At 34.7% G+C, this 18,716-nt stretch overlaps 2 protein-coding genes across 3 annotated transcripts; both read right to left on the bottom strand.

The window, feature by feature from the left end:
* Positions 1-548: 548 nt before the first annotated feature.
* Positions 549-2,185, bottom strand: LOC113396481 (cytochrome c oxidase subunit 6C). The gene is made up of 3 exons (XM_026634428.2): positions 2,022-2,185; positions 1,198-1,367; positions 549-686 (listed from the first exon to the last, which is right to left on the bottom strand). The coding sequence occupies exons 2-3, from the start codon at positions 1,365-1,367 to the stop codon at positions 623-625; spliced, it is 234 nt and encodes a 77-aa protein (XP_026490213.1). The 5' UTR covers positions 2,022-2,185; the 3' UTR covers positions 549-622.
* A 2,279-nt stretch (positions 2,186-4,464) lies between these two features.
* Positions 4,465-18,393, bottom strand: LOC113396489 (protein piccolo). Of its 2 annotated transcripts, XM_026634441.2 has the most exons (10): positions 18,225-18,393; positions 17,628-17,693; positions 14,197-14,371; positions 13,663-13,858; positions 13,222-13,473; positions 12,809-13,068; positions 12,267-12,656; positions 10,060-12,175; positions 7,743-9,371; positions 4,465-7,580 (listed from the first exon to the last, which is right to left on the bottom strand). In XM_026634441.2, the coding sequence occupies exons 3-10, from the start codon at positions 14,368-14,370 to the stop codon at positions 7,513-7,515; spliced, it is 5,085 nt and encodes a 1,694-aa protein (XP_026490226.2). In that variant the 5' UTR covers position 14,371; positions 17,628-17,693; positions 18,225-18,393; the 3' UTR covers positions 4,465-7,512. The 2 variants fall into 2 exon arrangements, with proteins under 2 accessions (XP_026490226.2, XP_026490225.2); XM_026634440.2 differs by having other exon boundaries at positions 17,628-18,393.
* Between the last annotated feature and the right edge of the window lie 323 nt (positions 18,394-18,716).

Here is an 18,716-nt window from a genome sequence, read left to right as displayed (position 1 = left end):
AAACGTTTACTAGTTGCGTATACTTAGTGGACATAAATAATCAAGAGCCTTTTTTAGACAAAGATACGACGCACCGAAATATTACGAAAGGCTAGTGTTATAAACATGTTCATTAAATTATATTAAACTTTTGAATTTAATCTATCAATATTTTTGATTGCATTTTACAAGTGATGAAAGCTCTTGATCTCATTGCCGAAACATTGTCAAATATTTTAATAAATTTCGATTCGGTCTTTTAGCTCGATATTAAAAATGGGACTTTCACAAGCAAATACGTATATTAGATCCTTATTTATTTTTGTTATATTATATGATCGTTTTTTCTCGTATTGACAGTACTTGCAATATCGTTTTTTTTTCAATATTTAAAGTAAAGTGGCAAGTGGCAAAGGGTACTGTATGGAAATATTAATCATTCCTTACAATGTTTATGTGCTTCGAACCTAATGAGACTAAGATGTTATGTTTCTTGTACCAGTAATTACTTTATTTTACATTCCTTGGAGACTTTTCTTATATAACTTTTTTTAAGTAAGACAAAAACCTCTTTCTTGATTTTTTTATTTTTAAATTACATTATACACAGCAAATTAATACAACTACATAACCACAGACTAATTTAGCAGGATTGGAAAAGTCCCTTACTACGCATTTCTTCGAATTCCTTTTCGGCATCGTAGGTCCTGTAAAGAAAAATAATAACATATAAATATTTTTTATTAATTTACTGTAATTTGCTGAAATTTTTACACTTGGCATGAATGACAACACTAATATTTGATTATTTTTACAATAAGGACGAAATCAACACTATAAACAATGTTATGGTAAAAAAATATATCTTTTAAAACAAATTCATGATTTTACAAAATATATTTGCAAATACAAAAGGCAAAATTCAAGACTAACAAATATTTGTTATCTTTGTCAGTATATGAGTCGGGACGTAACCCAATGGATAATCAATAGGAGTTTATAATACCAATAAGTGTCTATGCTTAAACATTTATTTTAGAGTTTTTTATTATATTATCACACATTGAGACAAAATTCATTAATTTTATTGTATTTATTATTTCATATAAGCGTTGATTATGACTAAATTAAATATCTTTAAAATGATAAAAAAACAAAGATGTCATAATTTTTTAAAACATTTTGTTTTTTTTTTAAATTTTATTGTATTAATTATACCTGTAGAATTCAGCGTAATTCCTCTTGCGGACATTGCCCACCAACAATTTGTAGGAGAATCCACAAGCTGCGGATAATGCAATTGCAACAATCAAGTTACGCTTGATGACATTGTGGAGGAGTCCTCGCATCTGAGGCTTGGCAATGGTCGACACGGCGCTGTCAGCCATCTTTAAACATTAAAGAGAAAAAAAATATATAAAAAATAATTGCTATACATGTTTTTTCGATTCAAAATCATGTAATGTTTTATAATACATACTATAGATACTTTTAGCATATATGCTATTAAAATGGTTTAATATCGAACTCTGGCTTTTCAGCAAAAATAATATGTTTATAAAAGAAATTCTATAGTAGAAAATTATTTAGTGAAATAATTAACGCAAATATTTTGTTTCACTATAAAACATTTTATATTAGTGTGTATGATTTAAGTAAAATAGATTAATTCGATTAGAAACAGTATTTTTTTATATAATTATATGTGAATTCCTTTTAAAAAGTTTTTTCGAATCAAAGTTTTTAAGGTTATACATACTTATCAGATTAGCGAAAATTATAGACTTGTTACTTGTACATGACAAAATTACGCGTAATTTAATTCATTTTCTATAAACATAAAGCAAATTTTACTTTTGTCATATTTAAGGTAGCAGATATAAAATAAATAAACAGTTAATTGCACAGTAAGATTATTGACGTTCTTACATAACACTAGCGAAACTTTCAATTTAAATGTTAAGGCTACGAAAAGTAAAAGTAACAATTCTATGAAATGAGGCAATTATAAAAAAAAGTAAATAATATAAATTAATACTTACATTTATAGTTGAATTTAATCAAGAAAATTGAATGTGGTGAAAATTACAGCAAGTAGTACGACAAGTACGTTTTCGTTGTCAATTTGACACTATTGGGATACGAAAGAAAACGTACGTTATTGGTTGTTATAGACGAGTAATAGTTGTGACCAATCAGAGTGCGTTGTTATGAGATTTGGTCATGTACATTTTAATCAATAATATAACAGATACAAAATAATACAAAACAATTGCAATATAAAATGATAAATGATTAATCACATCGACATCAAACACCCAATTATAATTTAAGAAAAAATCTTACATCGAAAATTGACGTACATACTACTTATTTGCATAAAAAAATAAATTTAAATAAAAACTAAAAAGAAAAAAACAAGATCAGTCTAGTAGTCTAGAATTCTGTTCAGTAATATTGTAATATATAATATACTATTTCAGTGGTGTTAATTACACCACTGAAATAGTATCATGGTCGATTTACAGATACTACAATAATTATTAAAATCGTATGCGGATGATAGGAGACCTTAACAGTATGGCTATTTAAGTCAGTCTAGATTTTAAATACTTGTTATTTTTATTATGTTCATCAAACTATATGAATCTACTCGTCGACTATGTAATATTCAGCTGTCGCAAATTGAAAGTATTTCGTAACAAATTTAAATAGTTGTAGATCCTTTGAAGATCAATTGAAATGAAAAATGATAATAGAAACCTAAAGATGATTTTCTATTGCAGAGTTCGTTGGCTTTGACTTTCCTCTTTTGCACAAAAATGGCGTCAAGTTATCACCATATTGAATTTTCATAACTGTGGTGATGAGTGATGAGCCACTTTAACTACAGGTGCAAGGGACATAAGCATAACATCCCAAATTGGGGTCCCAAAGATGTTATCGCTTTGGTGATGTCCAATGTCCAGCTCCGTTTTAAGCAAAACAAGCGTCCGCTTGCAATCAGAGTTCTGGCTATTCTTCCTCCAAACAAGATTTTTAAGTAACCTAGGGCGTCTCACCTATTGTCCATGGCTTGACCATCATCGGTAAGAGGCCGTGGTATCCAATTACATTTCGTGAACCATTATATACTATATTATGTTGACATTATATATCTATGTTGACCTATATTTTTTTTAAGTATTTCTGAGATACATTGCTGCGCAGATATTCTTTCCATTTCATACAGATTTAATCGCGATTATCTCCGTGCACAATTATCATACTAATAATAGTGCGGACTGCAACCCATCTTCGACATGAACGCCTCCTGTTAGAAGATTTGAAGCTTAGTCCGTTGTTCCATTGGCTTCTGGTGGGTATATATTGTCGTCTTAAACTTTATCCAAATAAGGTCATAATATCCATTAAATTAATTTAGCAGAAAGGCAGGCAAATATTCATCCTCGGAGATATTACCCCTCTTATACAGTAGTTAGGTGTGTAATCCTTTACACTCACTGCCAATATCAAGCACACCACGGGCTCTGAGTTGTATACCTCATAATTCCTGTCAGAAGAAAGCAAATCAAAAAAATTATGTTTGACGATCCAATAGCCGACGAAATATATAATACCATTCAGATGGTCTTACACAAGGCCCTAAATGCAGGTATTTGATAGTCTTAGTCGTAGTAGCGGTCACAGATACAAAATAACTGATATATATATAAAGAAGCCCTTATATCGTATATATATACGATATGTATATATATAATTGGCACGTCTGACATACCCACCACGCTTGCTTTCTTTATTTAATCTTTTGTAATACAAATAAAAAATTTTAATGATACTCTGTGATGATTCGAACTAAACCCCCACCATCCAGCTTATCCATATTCAAAGATGCTACAATTAAAACACATTTATATTTATTTGTTAAAACTATATTTAACATAACTCATTTATTAAACCTTCATTTGTTTTTTTGTGAAGTGTAGTGTTTTCCACTAATTTATTGTATTAGGATCCGGATTATGGATGGGGCACAATAAATATGGACAAATTAAACCAACACTTATTAAATAAAATCATAATATAAAAAATTTAAAAAAAATGTAAGTTTATAATCCGAGCAAAGGGGACTTTCTACAAGACTGACAAGCAGGTCATTCAATAAATAAGAAATAAAATAATGAAGATGAACTCACAAAATCGGTGATGTAATTAGTTAATTTAGAATATATTAAAATAGCCAAGCCATAGCAAAATTGAGAAATTATTTATTATAGTTACAATAGTTGTTTTTAATTTTCCATGACCATAATTTATTTATATATATTATTTTATATAGAAACAATTTATTGTAACTAAAGTTTGATTCATTTTATGCTACAAAATGTCAATTGTCCCTCAAGTTAGACCCAATACCATAACATCGGTTGTATGAACAAAAAAATACAAAAAGAAACAACAAATATTTTTTTTATTCATTTATTAATAAACTAACTTTACAAATTTAATAATAGCAGAACAATAATATTCCTTATTTCTTTTCATTCATAATAATATGATAATAATTCACCATGACTCATCGTACTTTATGAATATAATTATATGATTTAAAAATAATGAAGAACGACAGAGAAAGCAACTTACAGAAAAAATAATGCACAATTAAAAAAGGATAGTTGCAACTTCATTAATTGCCAGCAACAAAAAAATGTACAGGCGCTATCATTGACCTAACGCGCCGCGCGCGTGCGCACAGGCACGAGCGCGGCATCTAACAACACGTACTAGAAAAAATATTACAATAACATAAAGTTAAATTTTATTGTATCAATTCTTTATTTATTCACTATTTCTGCGGTTTATTTACAAGTTATTAAATGTTTACATACCAAAACTATATGCTATCTCATGTGTGGTGTAACCCCTAGCCTATATTTATAGTGTTTAAACTATTTGTATTTCTCTTTTTTATAGATATATAAATGTATAATATAGATATTTTTATCAGCATAAATTACTATCATTAGTCGAAAAAAAAAAAAACAAAAACTAAAGGATAACTATACACCCAATATACATAACTAGTTTTTTGAGGAGTCCATTCACTATAATTATATGGTACAAGCTTGCGAGTCATACTTTATATTACAGTACAAGGCATAATCCTACAGGAGCCCGTTACAGCAGCGCGACCCACTATATACAACGCGGCATATTCGACAACTCCAATTAAAAAAAAAAAGATGAAAAAAACAATTACTTTATTCGTAACATATATTAATTTTCCCATCTATACACAGAAATTTACAAGAGACTATACATCGGATTGAAACCGATACCTTTAACTAATAATTTAAAAACGAAAAAAACGAACTCATTTCGCGTCACATGGAGGCAGAAAAACTGATCGTATAGTTCCCATCCAGAGGCTCGCCGCGCACTCTAGCACTAACATACGCAATAGTCACACACCTCCAACCACGGCACACGTTTTAGGGCACAATTTATCAGGCATTGTTCTTTATATTTAGCTATAAAATATTCTCAATATACTATAAATAATACATACAATCTAACATTTTGTATTGTAGCTCTATCACCGTCCGATCTAAGAAACATTGAACATTGTCAAACGAGGGATCAAAAATATTTTTTAAGGAGAAATCATGTGAAACACCGATGCTTATATGGGAAAATATCTAAAAGACTAAAAATGTTAAGGCAGTCGATCTATCTTTCTATCAAAGGATCTATAGATCATCTATAAAAGTTAACGGAAAGTCACATCCACGAATTATTGCTTTGAATCATATCATCGCAGACATAGGAACCGCAAAGAAAATTTATAAAATTCTCTCTGTTAATATATATCACTAGTAAAAGGATTCAAAATAAACTCAGCCAAACAATATTAAAATACATACAAATTCATTTTAATATGTAAATTAATTGATAAATAAATGTGAATGAAGTAAGTGCAAAAGAACGAAAAAAAAAAAACTGTCAATGATTGACATTTGAGAATCACTAACTCATCACTAAGTGAATAATTAAAATTGTGATAATAAATACTAATACCTACTTAGGCAACTAATTTTTTAAAAATATCGAATCTTTATATACAGTGCAAAGAAAAAACTAGTCTATCATTTCTAAGGATCACTGGTTTGCGACATTTTTGTTATCTGTGAAGTTTAGACGACAGGGTTCGTGGTAGACTGGATGGTAAAAATTAAAAGAAAAATATACACATACATATATATATGGGGCATTAAAATAAAAATAGTTTAGTATACTGGAAGCCCAAACAGACAAACTGTTGAAACACTCAGTCACGATTATTATCAGTTCACTAAGAAATAATTCAAGTATCTTGTCACATTTAAGTTACAATTATTGGTCGTGAATTCACTTACATATAAAAACGCTAACGTTAAATCGTAATAGCGGCGTGTTTTACGCGGGAAATAGCCGTTATGTTAACGTATATATTTTTTCATGTCCACGTATGAAATGCACGACAAAATAGCCTAAAGCTCGTTCGGCTATTTCCCGCCAAAATGTATTAAAACTACGACGCAGATCATCGATGACGCTAAGAGTTACGTGCAAAAACGTATGAAAATATCTTTTAAAACTTTATGCATTTCCTTTTTTTATATCTCTCGGTATTTATCCTATAACAATGTGCCTATTAGACGAGTGCTCTTTTGTACAATGATACATCTCTATACACTAAACTAAGGCTCCACTTTTGGCTTTCGACTCCTATACTGAGTCCAGCCTTATGGTAAAAAGACGCTCTTAAAAATACTCGATAGAAGAAATAAACTTACAATTACCAACAAAACGTCGAGTGCTTTATAGTGAATGGTAACATGATTTGTTCACTAATTTAATAAACAGTCCTTAAAACGTCTCGCGCCCGGTCGGGTTGACTGTCGGTGCATCAGGAACAAGGTTGAACACTTCTCACGTAACTATCATACCCACCCGCGTCAATTACATAGTATAAAAAGCACACATATTTAACTCTGTTAATATTCCTCAAAGGATTATCTTTCTCATTTTTATTGCACAATATTCTTTTTTATTTTACAAACTCTTGAGATTCATAAAATTTAAAAATTCCACTAAACTTTTGCACACGATAAAAGCACTTTTCCTGATAACTGACCACATTTGTCATTCGTGTCGCGCTTCCAGCTTCCAGGCACCGAGGTCGCGTCACATCCTCTAATAGTATTGTATTATCACTTATATTCACTAATCCCACGGTTCGAATAGATTCAGTGCTAACGGACGTCAATTCCGTCCCTGTTTGCATACGACATCTGAACTGTTCGAGAACATTCGACGGTACGTTCTCGCACGGTCGGCTGACGAGGTCGACGGAGGCGTCTCGATCGGGCAGATGTGTAGGTGCAGGGCGAGGCGAGAGGGTCATTCGAGCGGGTAGAGCAGCGGCAGAGGCAACGGCAGCGGCAAGGCGAGGGGGGGCGAGGGCGCGGTACAGCCCGCGCGTCGCCGCCGTCACTTGCCGTCGCGGGACGCGCGCCGCCGCCGCACCGCCCCGGCGCTCGGGGTGCCTCCTTCGCCCACTGAAAACGACACGTGGTACATGCTGTAATAGTGTTTGTATTTCCTAGAAGTAAGTTTATATTTCATTTGATTCCGATATCATTACGAAGAATAAAAATGTCGTATTTATAAATGAATTTATTAAGTTTAATCTGAATCTTCATATTAATGATGCTACTTACCCGCACTCCTCGTTTTCCGTCTCACGGGTGTGCTATTAGGCGGCGCAGGAGCAGCTGGGGCGGGCGTCGGACCGTGCCGCACTGACCGTCTAGTCCCCACACCTTCCGCTCCTTTTGGTACTTTCACCCCAGGCTTTACTGCTTTTACTCCCTTCCCCCGAACCTTGCATATTAATGGTTCATCGCTATCACTATCAGACTCTTTTTTAACTTTGCCATCGATCGCCACGACCGGATTCACCATTTTCTGGTCGATGCGTCTCGGTTTTTTCTTGGGCCGACCCGGGGAGATGCCTTCTTCACAGCTGATGGTCGATGCACAGGAGCTCTCCGACTCCCGTCTTTTTCGTTTCCCACCAGGCACCGGTTTGGCTGCTGCTACCATTGCATTTACCGTTCGCGGACTCGTCTTATCTACTGAACCACTTCTAAGACAATTTCTTGGTTGCAAAGCGGGCGAATCGGACCGCTCGAGTTTGCTAATTCCTGGACTTAACCGTGGCGTTTTGGGTCCGTCTGCAGGACTGTTCATTTTACTACTCGACCTCGTCCGGACACTACTTCTAGCGACTCTCTCCAAAGTCGAAGGAGACGGCGACTCCGGCCTCTTACCAACATAATCCGGTGTAGGAATTTCTATTAGTAATTGTTCTAATAAGCTCTTATCTGGAAAATCAGCCTTAAGAGGTAACCTTTCCATCTTCGGTTCTTGCTTTTCCTTCATTTCTGTCCCATTGTCTTTTGGTTCGCCATTTTCTGAAACGACACACTTATTTTCTTCTGAATCCAAAGAATCGTTCGCACAAACTTTTTCCTGATTTGAGTACGTGTATAAAGGCGGGGAGACTCTGCTCGGTAAGTGATCAAAGTCGTCCATGCCTTTCTCTTTTTTCGGCGATACAATCGTTTCTTCTTTACGTGATTCATCCTTTTGAGCAATATTAGAATCGAGTTTTATTTCGGTATCATTTGTTGTTAGCTCTGTTTTCAATTCACTCTTACAATCTCCTCTATTTATGCTCTGCGTAGATTTGTCCTCGTCCCTGAGAATAGGAGTAGCTTCTCTTTTCACTTCTTTGGTTTGTGGTATTTCTTCGGGCGGCCTTCTTGGCGCGTCGTCTCCATTTATATGGTCTGCATGCATTTTCGCCAATTCCGCCTCGATATCGCCCATATCATCTATATCGGGCGGTACGGGATCGTAATGCGGTTGCCCCGTCGCTAGCGACAACCTCTCTAGAAGCTCATCCGACGCTGGCGGTGGATCTATTACACCTATTATCCTTTGCACTGACGTCGGGCTGGTCGATCTAGGCATGTCTAGGCGTTCTTTTCTTTGAGGACCGGGCGGAGATTGACTGGCTTGATTAGGAGATTTCTCTGAGAGTGCATCCATAGATTCAATCCCAGAGTCTTCGCCTTGGGCTTGTGAATTGGGCGACCTACTATTACCGAACTTGTCGGCGTCCGGTCGAGCCGTCCTCTCGGCCACAAGTTTGCAGTAAGTCTTATCCTTGGGCCTCTCTTTGCGGCGCGGGGAGAGAGCTCCCGAGCGCTGACTAGCGGCGGGTGGCGGCGAGTCGACGCGACTGCCGCCTATTGTGCCTATGTTTGTCGAACCAGGGGGATCTGGAACGCAAACAATGTCTTTTTTAAATAATTAAAACGAAGTTTAATGTTAATTTTTGTTTTAATTGCTAAATTCATGTTTTTATGGTAATATTTTAATGAATGACAAACATGTTATGCAAAAGCAAACTTAAAATTTGAAGTAAAGGTTTAAATTATTAGAATTATTTGTTGGACAATAATCTTTAAGAACATAACTCTTTAAATGCTATATTGTGATGACAGTATAATGGCACTTAAGTCAGTTAAGAGCCAAGCTAACTAAGTATGAATGATTCAAAATAAAATGATTACTAGTGTTTGAGTCAAATAAATTTATTATATCTCAATATAAATGAATAATTTACAATGTTAAAATAATAATATCTATATATTTCTAATGTTTTATATATTCCCTATTTATTACATTAATTTTTAACTGATAATAACATACATAGAAAAGCAAATGTTGCAAATGGTAAAATGTGTTTGGTCCACACGGAACTTATTATTTTATTTTATATACATAATTTTACTAAATTTGTACTTTCATTTCCTTATTATTTACAAAATTTTCCTAATACAAGCTCTGAATTTCGAATCGATAAATAATTACTCGTAATAACATTTTTACACAATTACCCATGACAAAACTATGCTCATTTCTATGTACAGTTTTACATCTATGCCTGCAAATTAAGATACATACCTGGACAGGAACTATGGCTGGTCTTCCTCTTCTTCTCTGAAGAGATCAGTCCATTGGGTGATGTTATCGCACTATCAGTGAGTGTCCTTTTCAACTTATTCTCGTCACAATCAAACTTCTCTTCGTCAACACTGAGCGTCCGTTCAATATTCTTATGACACTTTAATAACCTGTTGTCCAAATCACTAGCACCAGATTTCACTTCACTGTATTCAGTGTCCAACACTGCCTTCACCTCACTGGACTTTAAGTTATCACATTTTGCACCATCCTTCTCAACTTTTGACGTTGGTAACTTCTTTTTCACATCGTGATTGTTTGGTGTCTCTCTGTAGCCCTCATTCTGGGCATATTTCCCCTCCTTATCTAGCAAGTCATTCCTCCATTCTTTGTCCCTTTCCTTCTCTGTCGATTTCCCACTTTCACTCAGCATTTTGGACTTCTTTTTCATTTTCAAACTATCTAATGACTGTCCCTTGTTGTTGAAGACCTTGTAATCGCATGACTTTGTCACTATGTGAGCATTCTTCGACAATGTCTTCATTCTGTACACGACATTGTGATCACCTGCAATCTCAGTTTTGATAGCCTCCCCCTCATAATGATTGTTCAATTTAATGTTTTTAACATGTAAATACTCATCAGTCTTTGAGTTTTCAGTGCTTTCTCCCGACTTCGAAGCTAACGACTCATCGGCGTCTCGCCTGTGTGACTTTTCATCGGATTCCAGAGATTTTCTTATTTTAATCTTCTTCGAGTGAAGGTCTCCTGGGCCAAACTTTTTCTTTTCTTTTTTGGAGTTCTTTATTACTGCTGAATTTCGACCTCTAAGGCTGATATGTAAAGGCGGTACCCTAAGCTCACCTTCTATGGGTTTTTCACCTTTCAATTGTTGGTTGACAAAACTAACATCAGCCTTATAAACAGGCTGAACTATAGGTTCGTTCTTGTCAAGCTTTAACCTTAATTTTATTGACTCCTTTTCTCCAGAAGGCGATTTCGGTGCTTCAGTCAAAGGAGTAGCAGGTTTTGCGACATGAGGCCGCGGTAAGGCAACTTTGGTAGATTTTCCATCCCTTACAATTTTGTCTTTTAATGTAGCAGGCTTTTCTTTTGCGCCGCCCGTTCTTGGCTTGCCTCCTTTCTGAGCCAGCAATTTTTCATCTTTTTCTTTCTTAATGATCTTGTTTTTAGTTTTGAGATCATCTTCCCTTTTACTATCGTCTTCTATAACTTTTGCAATGCCGAATATTTCTGGTGCCGTTTCAGTAGGGTTTTCTTTAACCTTACACTGTGCAACTGTTACTTCTTCAGCTTTCTTTTCTTGCTCTTTAGGGGGTGGAGTATCGTCATCTCTCATAAGAGTTTTGATCAGGTACTGCTTACTTTGCTCCTCAATTTCTTGGGCTGTCGCCTGAGAGCCAACGGTAGCCGTAGACACTGATGTCATAGCTCTAATTGGAAGTCTCATTGGCGGCGGCATCGATGACGACTGATTTGTGCTCCTGTCCGTCATTCTGTCGGAATTCATGCTGCTTGGCGACGCCGAATACGCAGCATTAGGAGGAGGCGATTTAAAAGGCGTATGTTGCGTATTAACTATCGTATGGTTTGGGGAATTTACATGGAATTTGGAAGTCGACTGCGGAGGCACGGGTGGCGGCGGCATAAATGCCGTCTCCGAATTCGCGTCGAACGATTCCGCGGATTTAGAAGGCACATCACTATTCACGTTTGTTTGACTCGTGGTAGGAGCCATTTCAGGATTATAAGGCCCATTTAAAGTCGGACCGGGGTATTGAACACCAGTGATTTCTTGAAGGAGAGAGTCTGGAGTTGACTCTGTGGTGTTAGGCATTGATTCCTGTGGAGTATCGTAGAGTAGATCTAGTTTCGTGTTGGCATCGAGATCCGAAATGGCCGATAAGGTTGTATCGTCGAGGTTGAGGTCCCCGCCTAGGGTCGGTAACAGCTGATCGAGGTCACAGTTGTCTGGGAGATCAGGGATCGATAAACCCAACGTGTCCCGATAGGGCTCATTCCAGTCCGGCTGTGAAGCTGCACGAGAGGCGGCACGTTGCCTTGCGTTGTACTGTTGTTGGTACCTCTGGAATTCCTGAAATTAAAATAACATTATTTTTAACATGTTCTTAATAAATATACTATATCTTAGATTTTGTTTATGTAGATGTGAAATAATAGGGCACCTGAAAACTAGATTGAGTTTTCTGGTCCATCGAAGTAGTAGGAGGTGGTAGCAACGCTTGAAGGTCTTCTGGCGTTACCCTCGGCTGCAACTGCCTCGGTCTGGGCACGGCCTGTTGCCTATAAGGCGGCGGAGGTGGAGCTGGGAAGGTTTCTGTACTATAGGAGGGTGAAGGAAACCTCGCTCGCCCTACGACAGTTGCATTGGGCACTGGTGCGCGGTATGGTATCGGCGACGGTGGGGGACGAGGGGGAAAAGCGCGACGAATGAGTGCCGCCGGCCGGGGAGCAGGCCGAGGAGCGGGAGGAGCCGGACTTGGTACTGTTGGTCGGGGAGTGGTAGCTCGGCCTCCACGGTATTCGAAAGGCGCGCGACCGACTGCTAGTTCCACCTGTAGAAATAAATAAACTGTTAATTCATATTTTAGACGAAATTATATAAAACAATTAATAATATGATTGTAAATTATAGAGAAATAAAAGATTAAGAAAATTAATATAAAACTAATAGCTATACCCAAATTAATTTAAAGTGAAATCAAACCTGAGAGTCCTCCAGCCGATCAAGTTTCGCAGGATGAGGCACTGGTTTCGGCCTCGGTTGAGGCGCTGGCGCGTCATTCTGCAATAGGTTTACTAGCAGGGGCGACGACATGGCCACTGTAGGAGCCGACGATGGTGTCGGCGTCGTAGGGGTCGCTGGGGGCGCGGGGTAGGGCGGTGGGGGAGCAGTAAAAGATGTTGACGGCCGCGCGAATTGCTCCGCTGTACCAGGTCTGAGCGTATTGGCGCAGCCACCTATCCCTGCAAGAAAAATATTAACATTATAAAAAAGTTTGCATTTTATTTATCAACATAACAGTTTCATTAATAACTATTGATTAAAGCAAAGGCATCCTAATATCCTATATATTTTAATGAAGTACAATAGAATAAAAAATAATATTAATAGCAAACCTAAGGTATTCTCCTTCCGATGTATAACCCTCGCTTGAGTCATACTGCCAAAAGGGAATTCGCAGCGATCTGTGGTTGGGGTGGGAATGTTCTGCGGTATTTTGCCATCCATTGGACACACTGTATTCGGCGATTTAAAGTTATTCTGAGGGGGTTCCGAGCTGGTGGATGCGCCCTCGTCGGCTATCAGTCGACCGATACCGCCCAAGCCGGCCAGCAGCTCATTCGATTGTGATCGTGATGTGCTCGCTTCTGAAAAATAAAAATAAATCTTTTTTTGTATATTTATATGTATTCCAGAAACTTCTTTAATAAAAATTTAAAAAAAAAAACGAATACCAGAGATTTGATGCGTGTGAATTAAATATATTTTAATAGTCTGGCAAATCAATTAATAATAAAGTATTAGTATAAAACAATATGAAACACTTTGGTTCTCACCATCAGCATCAGTATTGATACGTAGCTCGGCACCATGCTGGAGCCGCAGCGACACGGCCGCGTCTCCGTCCAGCTGCACTGAGAGGATGCCGAGCGCACGCAGTTGCGGCGCCCCCGCGGCGGCCAGCGCCCGCAATCGCGCCGCCGCCGCCCGCGGCACCGACAAAGTCACGCGCACAGAGTTCCAAGGCTCCACCTAAAATACACATACCTTATTAATCAATATTCTATAAATTCAATACAACAAAAATATCAGACGTCAATAAAAAAAAAATAAGAAATAGAAAACATAATTAGCCAACTTTAATATTTTACTTCAAGTTTAATAATAATAAAAATAATATTTTACCTCACACAATATTTATTTTCACATGTAATTAATATATAGTTACATATTTTTTTTTTTTAATAACTTAATATAACATAAAAGGAAGGAAGGAACATATAAATATATAATAGAAATATTTTTTTAAGGAAGTATAATGTTTAATCTGTGGTCTATAATATTTCAGTGGCTAGCCACATATACTTTACCTTGTTAACTTTGAGCGTGTGCGGATGCGGCTCGGCGAGTAAGGCGCGTAGCTCGCGCAACAGGCGGCGGAGTCGCGCGGGAAACCTCGGATCACGCAGATCACCCTCACATGTCACCACCACGCCGCACGAGCCACCGCCCGCCGAGCCTAGCCCATCGCTATCCGCTGCCATACTACAATAAAAAAGAAAAACCTATATTACAACTGCAAAAACATGAATAAGATTAACTTATTTATACTAAATATCATAGTTGATATGTTCAGTCATTTTGAAAATATTATTTTTTTTTGCACGATATTGATTTGTTAGCAGCATGCCTACTTTTTATCCTAATACATATTTAGATCTATGATTAGGTATTATACATAGTCCATGCAAAATAAGTCTTAAAATCCTCAATTTACTTGTCATAATACAGTGCAAAAATAGTATGATTAATATTTGGAAATGTTTCAATTGTTTTTAACAATTGAAATTCAATAAAAAACCTTTAATGTTAACAGATTATGGATTAATTTAAATTATAACCTATGTTCACATAAATCCTGATACTATTTTCATTATTTCTTGTGGAAAAATCTATTGAAGAAAAAAAAACCTTTAAAAAAAACTCCACAATCACATTTTACTAATCATAAGACATTTTTATCATAATTAATATAAACTATTCCCATAGTTATCCAATTTTTTTTCTATAATAGATGCCAAAGACAATAAATATAAGACCATGTTTTTTTAAATAAAAAATATTCCATTTATAAAAACATATAACTGTATCCAAACATGTGTGTGTTGCTAATTTACATAATAAGCGGTATTTTAGTTCACATATAAACATTGTTCATACTAATTTTAGAATTGGACAATAATTCTCAGTCATATGAAACATTAAATATTTCATATGACTGAGATGATGTTTGGCAAAAACATTTACTGTTTACAAAAGACAGCTACATAATAATTCTTTAACTTACTTCACATTATGTATTATAAACAAAACCATGTGATCTTGTACCAAATGCTATTACTAACTAGGAATAAATGATATGCCTCATAGAATACACTAACAAGTATAAAATTAGCTCATCCTCAATTCTCACACCTTATATACATAAAAATTCAAAGTTAATTTTACTCTGTACAAAACTGTGAGGTGTATTATATTGATAACTTTTAAGTTATTTACTGTGAATGGCAAAAAAAGATTAAAAAATGTACATCAAGGAACCACTCAAATTTGTTTTATAATTAAAGCTGTTTCTGTACATTTACAAAATGAAATGATACACTTTCCTATATTATGATGCCTATTTAATAAAAAAAGGTTGACCATATATGATTTTATTCAAGATAGAGTTTATGAGCAATTAACTATAAATTAAAATACTTCCATTATTGAATGCAAAATGTACAAACAAATGCTTTAAAGTTTTTTCTACCAGCCTATATGACAAGTTACACCAAATAGAAAATATGATACAATCAAATATTTATACCATAATGCCAAAAGAATGAATTTGAATTTAAGTAGTAGAGGAAATACTGCTAGCATATTTGCCACTATTTTTGTTAATTTAAATTGAATAAAAATTAATAAACACAATTTTAACTATATGTACATACATATAATTTATTAGAATTTAATTTAGCAAGTAATGGAGTGTCACAAAAAAAAGCATCTACAGGCAAAGGCATAAAAGTTTGTGTACACACAATTGATAATAAAACAAAATTATATATATTTTACTAAAATCATGACTAATATTAAAAATACGAAATTACTGCCAGATTGAAACCAGATCACACGAATTACAAATGATGTAAGATTTATCATCTTGTTATAATATTGATAATAATAACAATTTCTAATTATTGTAACAAATCTACTGATAACAATGAGAGATGTAACAACTAAGAATAACTTATGAATACTCAAATACCAAAATCAATTGAAGACTATAAATCAACAAAAAGACAGAATTTGTCGAATACTAATTATAAATTTGATCATCGATAACATAGCACATGTATTTATTGTTGTTTATATATTGTGTATGATATTTGAGTCTTCTCATTGTATGTTTCCCTTAAAATGATTAAATTAAAAAATATATATCATTCCATTATAAAGCTTGCAATGGTAATCATGTATAATCATATTATATTATCATTCCATGTATTTCTTGTGTGATTAAATATAAACATATATATAAATACCAATACATATAAAACTAATAATTACTTAAGAGATGTTTATATATTTATAATTTAGAAATAAAAGTATTTGTTTGTAATTTTCAACTCGGTACTTGTCAATTTATCTCCTATTCATCTTTTAAACTACTTGATACTAAGTTTACCAAAAAATCTTTTGAAATAATATCTGTGGGTTTAGGCATGATTTTTTTTTTAAATATTGTTTATGAGTTTATTTTAATTATAACAAATTATCAGTCTTCAAAACCACTGAATTTGGCATTGCATTATTGTATATAATTTTGTATATTCAATGATTTAAATATCACAGATTTAGTAAAAATCATTAATAAAATATATTATAAATATTGTAAACTAAAGTTATTATCATGAATTTTTATGTTATTATAATATTTCTGGTAATAAATATATATAATTAAGTAACAAAACTTGCTAATGATTGTCATGATAAGTCTACTATTGCCAAAATAGTTCATTTAGTTATGATAGATATTGTTTTATCAATAGATGTTATTTTTAAATACAAACGATTAACTAAATTTACACTTATTTTATAGTATTCAAAATATAAAACTCAATTAAGAAATGGATAAAATAAAATGATCAATACAATAAGTTTCAGTAAACTTTTTTTTTAATTTTCACTGATTAATCATAATCTCATATTATTAATAATCTGTCTTTTAAAAATGATATAAATGATAACAAATGCACACTTTTATACTAAAGTTAAATAAATTAAAGAAATAATTTTACTTTAAACATAATTAGGAAGTCAACCTCATAAAAAAATGCAAGCCTATAACTATAACCTAACATTTTAATGGTTCTATTGACAAACATCACACATACTAATAAGATAGGTTATATGTTATATAGGGGTACAAGTTTTATAATTAAATCATGTTTGGGGATGCAAATGTGTAAAATGTTTTAATCGACCCTACGAAGTGCGTCAGGCATGGAATTATTCCCATTCGAACAACAAGGTCGGCAAAACATCGTTGTTACACAACTTTTTTTATTACGTATTTCAGTATTTTCAACGCGACTCGACAGTAAAGTTGAACGATTGTTTCAACCACTGCACGGGGCACGACCGCCGCCTCTGACCGACCTGCTGTCACCCTTCAATGTGTCCATTTTGTTCGCAACATCATACGGTCGAACACCCCACATAATGTAAATAAACGAAAAAAAAATGTACTCACCTATCATACAATGTCACATTCCGCTCAATAACACACAAGTTCTATTGTCTTGTGTTCCAAATCATCCTGTAAAATCAAGCGCAACATTACAGTCCGGCTCGGACGCAAGGCAATATCGGTCCTATGGTCACTCAGTGTCCACTACAGCCAAAACATATGATATGCCACTATTGTCCCGCCCCAGGTTCTCCCGGGGCACTGTCCTTTGAATAATTTCGAGTTTTCACATGGAATCACTCGACATGTAACACTCGAATTTCTTCACGAATCAAAACCACAGATTTATATTTCAGTGACGCAAAGCTCATATATCGTGAAGAGCAGCAGCCATTTTGAAATGTACGGGGAGTGCAGTCACGGCATGGAACATTAGTAAATTACAGCCGTTCCCGTCTCTTGCTTCGATCTAAACTTAACGCGGTAATTAATTTACTTTACGGAGGTTTCATTTTCACACTGTAGGTCACAGAACTTCACTCCATTTTCTTATTGAAACTATCCAAAACAACCTAAGCGACATCCGATAATTCCAGCTTACCCCATTTGCATGACACACATAGAATATGAAAAAAACACTCAAAACACATTAAAACGTACATAAAACGTGTCGCGCCGAATCATGGGAAGTTAAAGCATCGCATCAATATAATAGTCCATTAGAAAAATCGCTAAAAGAATAGTATATATTTTACAAATAGTTATTCGGTACGAACAATAACAACGGACGCCATTTGCAATTTTCAACTTGACATGCGCATTGACTCGGAGTAGACAAACATACGTGACGTAGCTTTTACAAGAAGTGAAAAAAAATTAAAGTTAATTTTAATTTTCCAACATCATTCTGTGGTTCTCATACATTTACAAATTCGAATAAGTCAGTAAATATCATCAAATTGTGTACGAAGATTTTGTAAATAATTTTTAATTATTAAATCTAAATTAAGAATTCGACGCCTTTACAAAGTTTTATATTTAAACTTTCATGCTCCACTGCAGTCCTTCTGTGATTGGTGCAGAAAGTAATCTCTATGTTTTTATAATAATACAGACGATTTCAATTGGCTGCCGCCATGAAACGTGAGGACA

The sequence above is a fragment of the Vanessa tameamea genome, chromosome 25, assembly GCF_037043105.1.
Source record: "Vanessa tameamea isolate UH-Manoa-2023 chromosome 25, ilVanTame1 primary haplotype, whole genome shotgun sequence".
Lineage (NCBI taxonomy): Eukaryota > Metazoa > Arthropoda > Insecta > Lepidoptera > Nymphalidae > Vanessa > Vanessa tameamea.
Note: the sequence above shows the minus strand (reverse complement) of the source record. Positions and strands in the feature narration are given on the sequence as shown.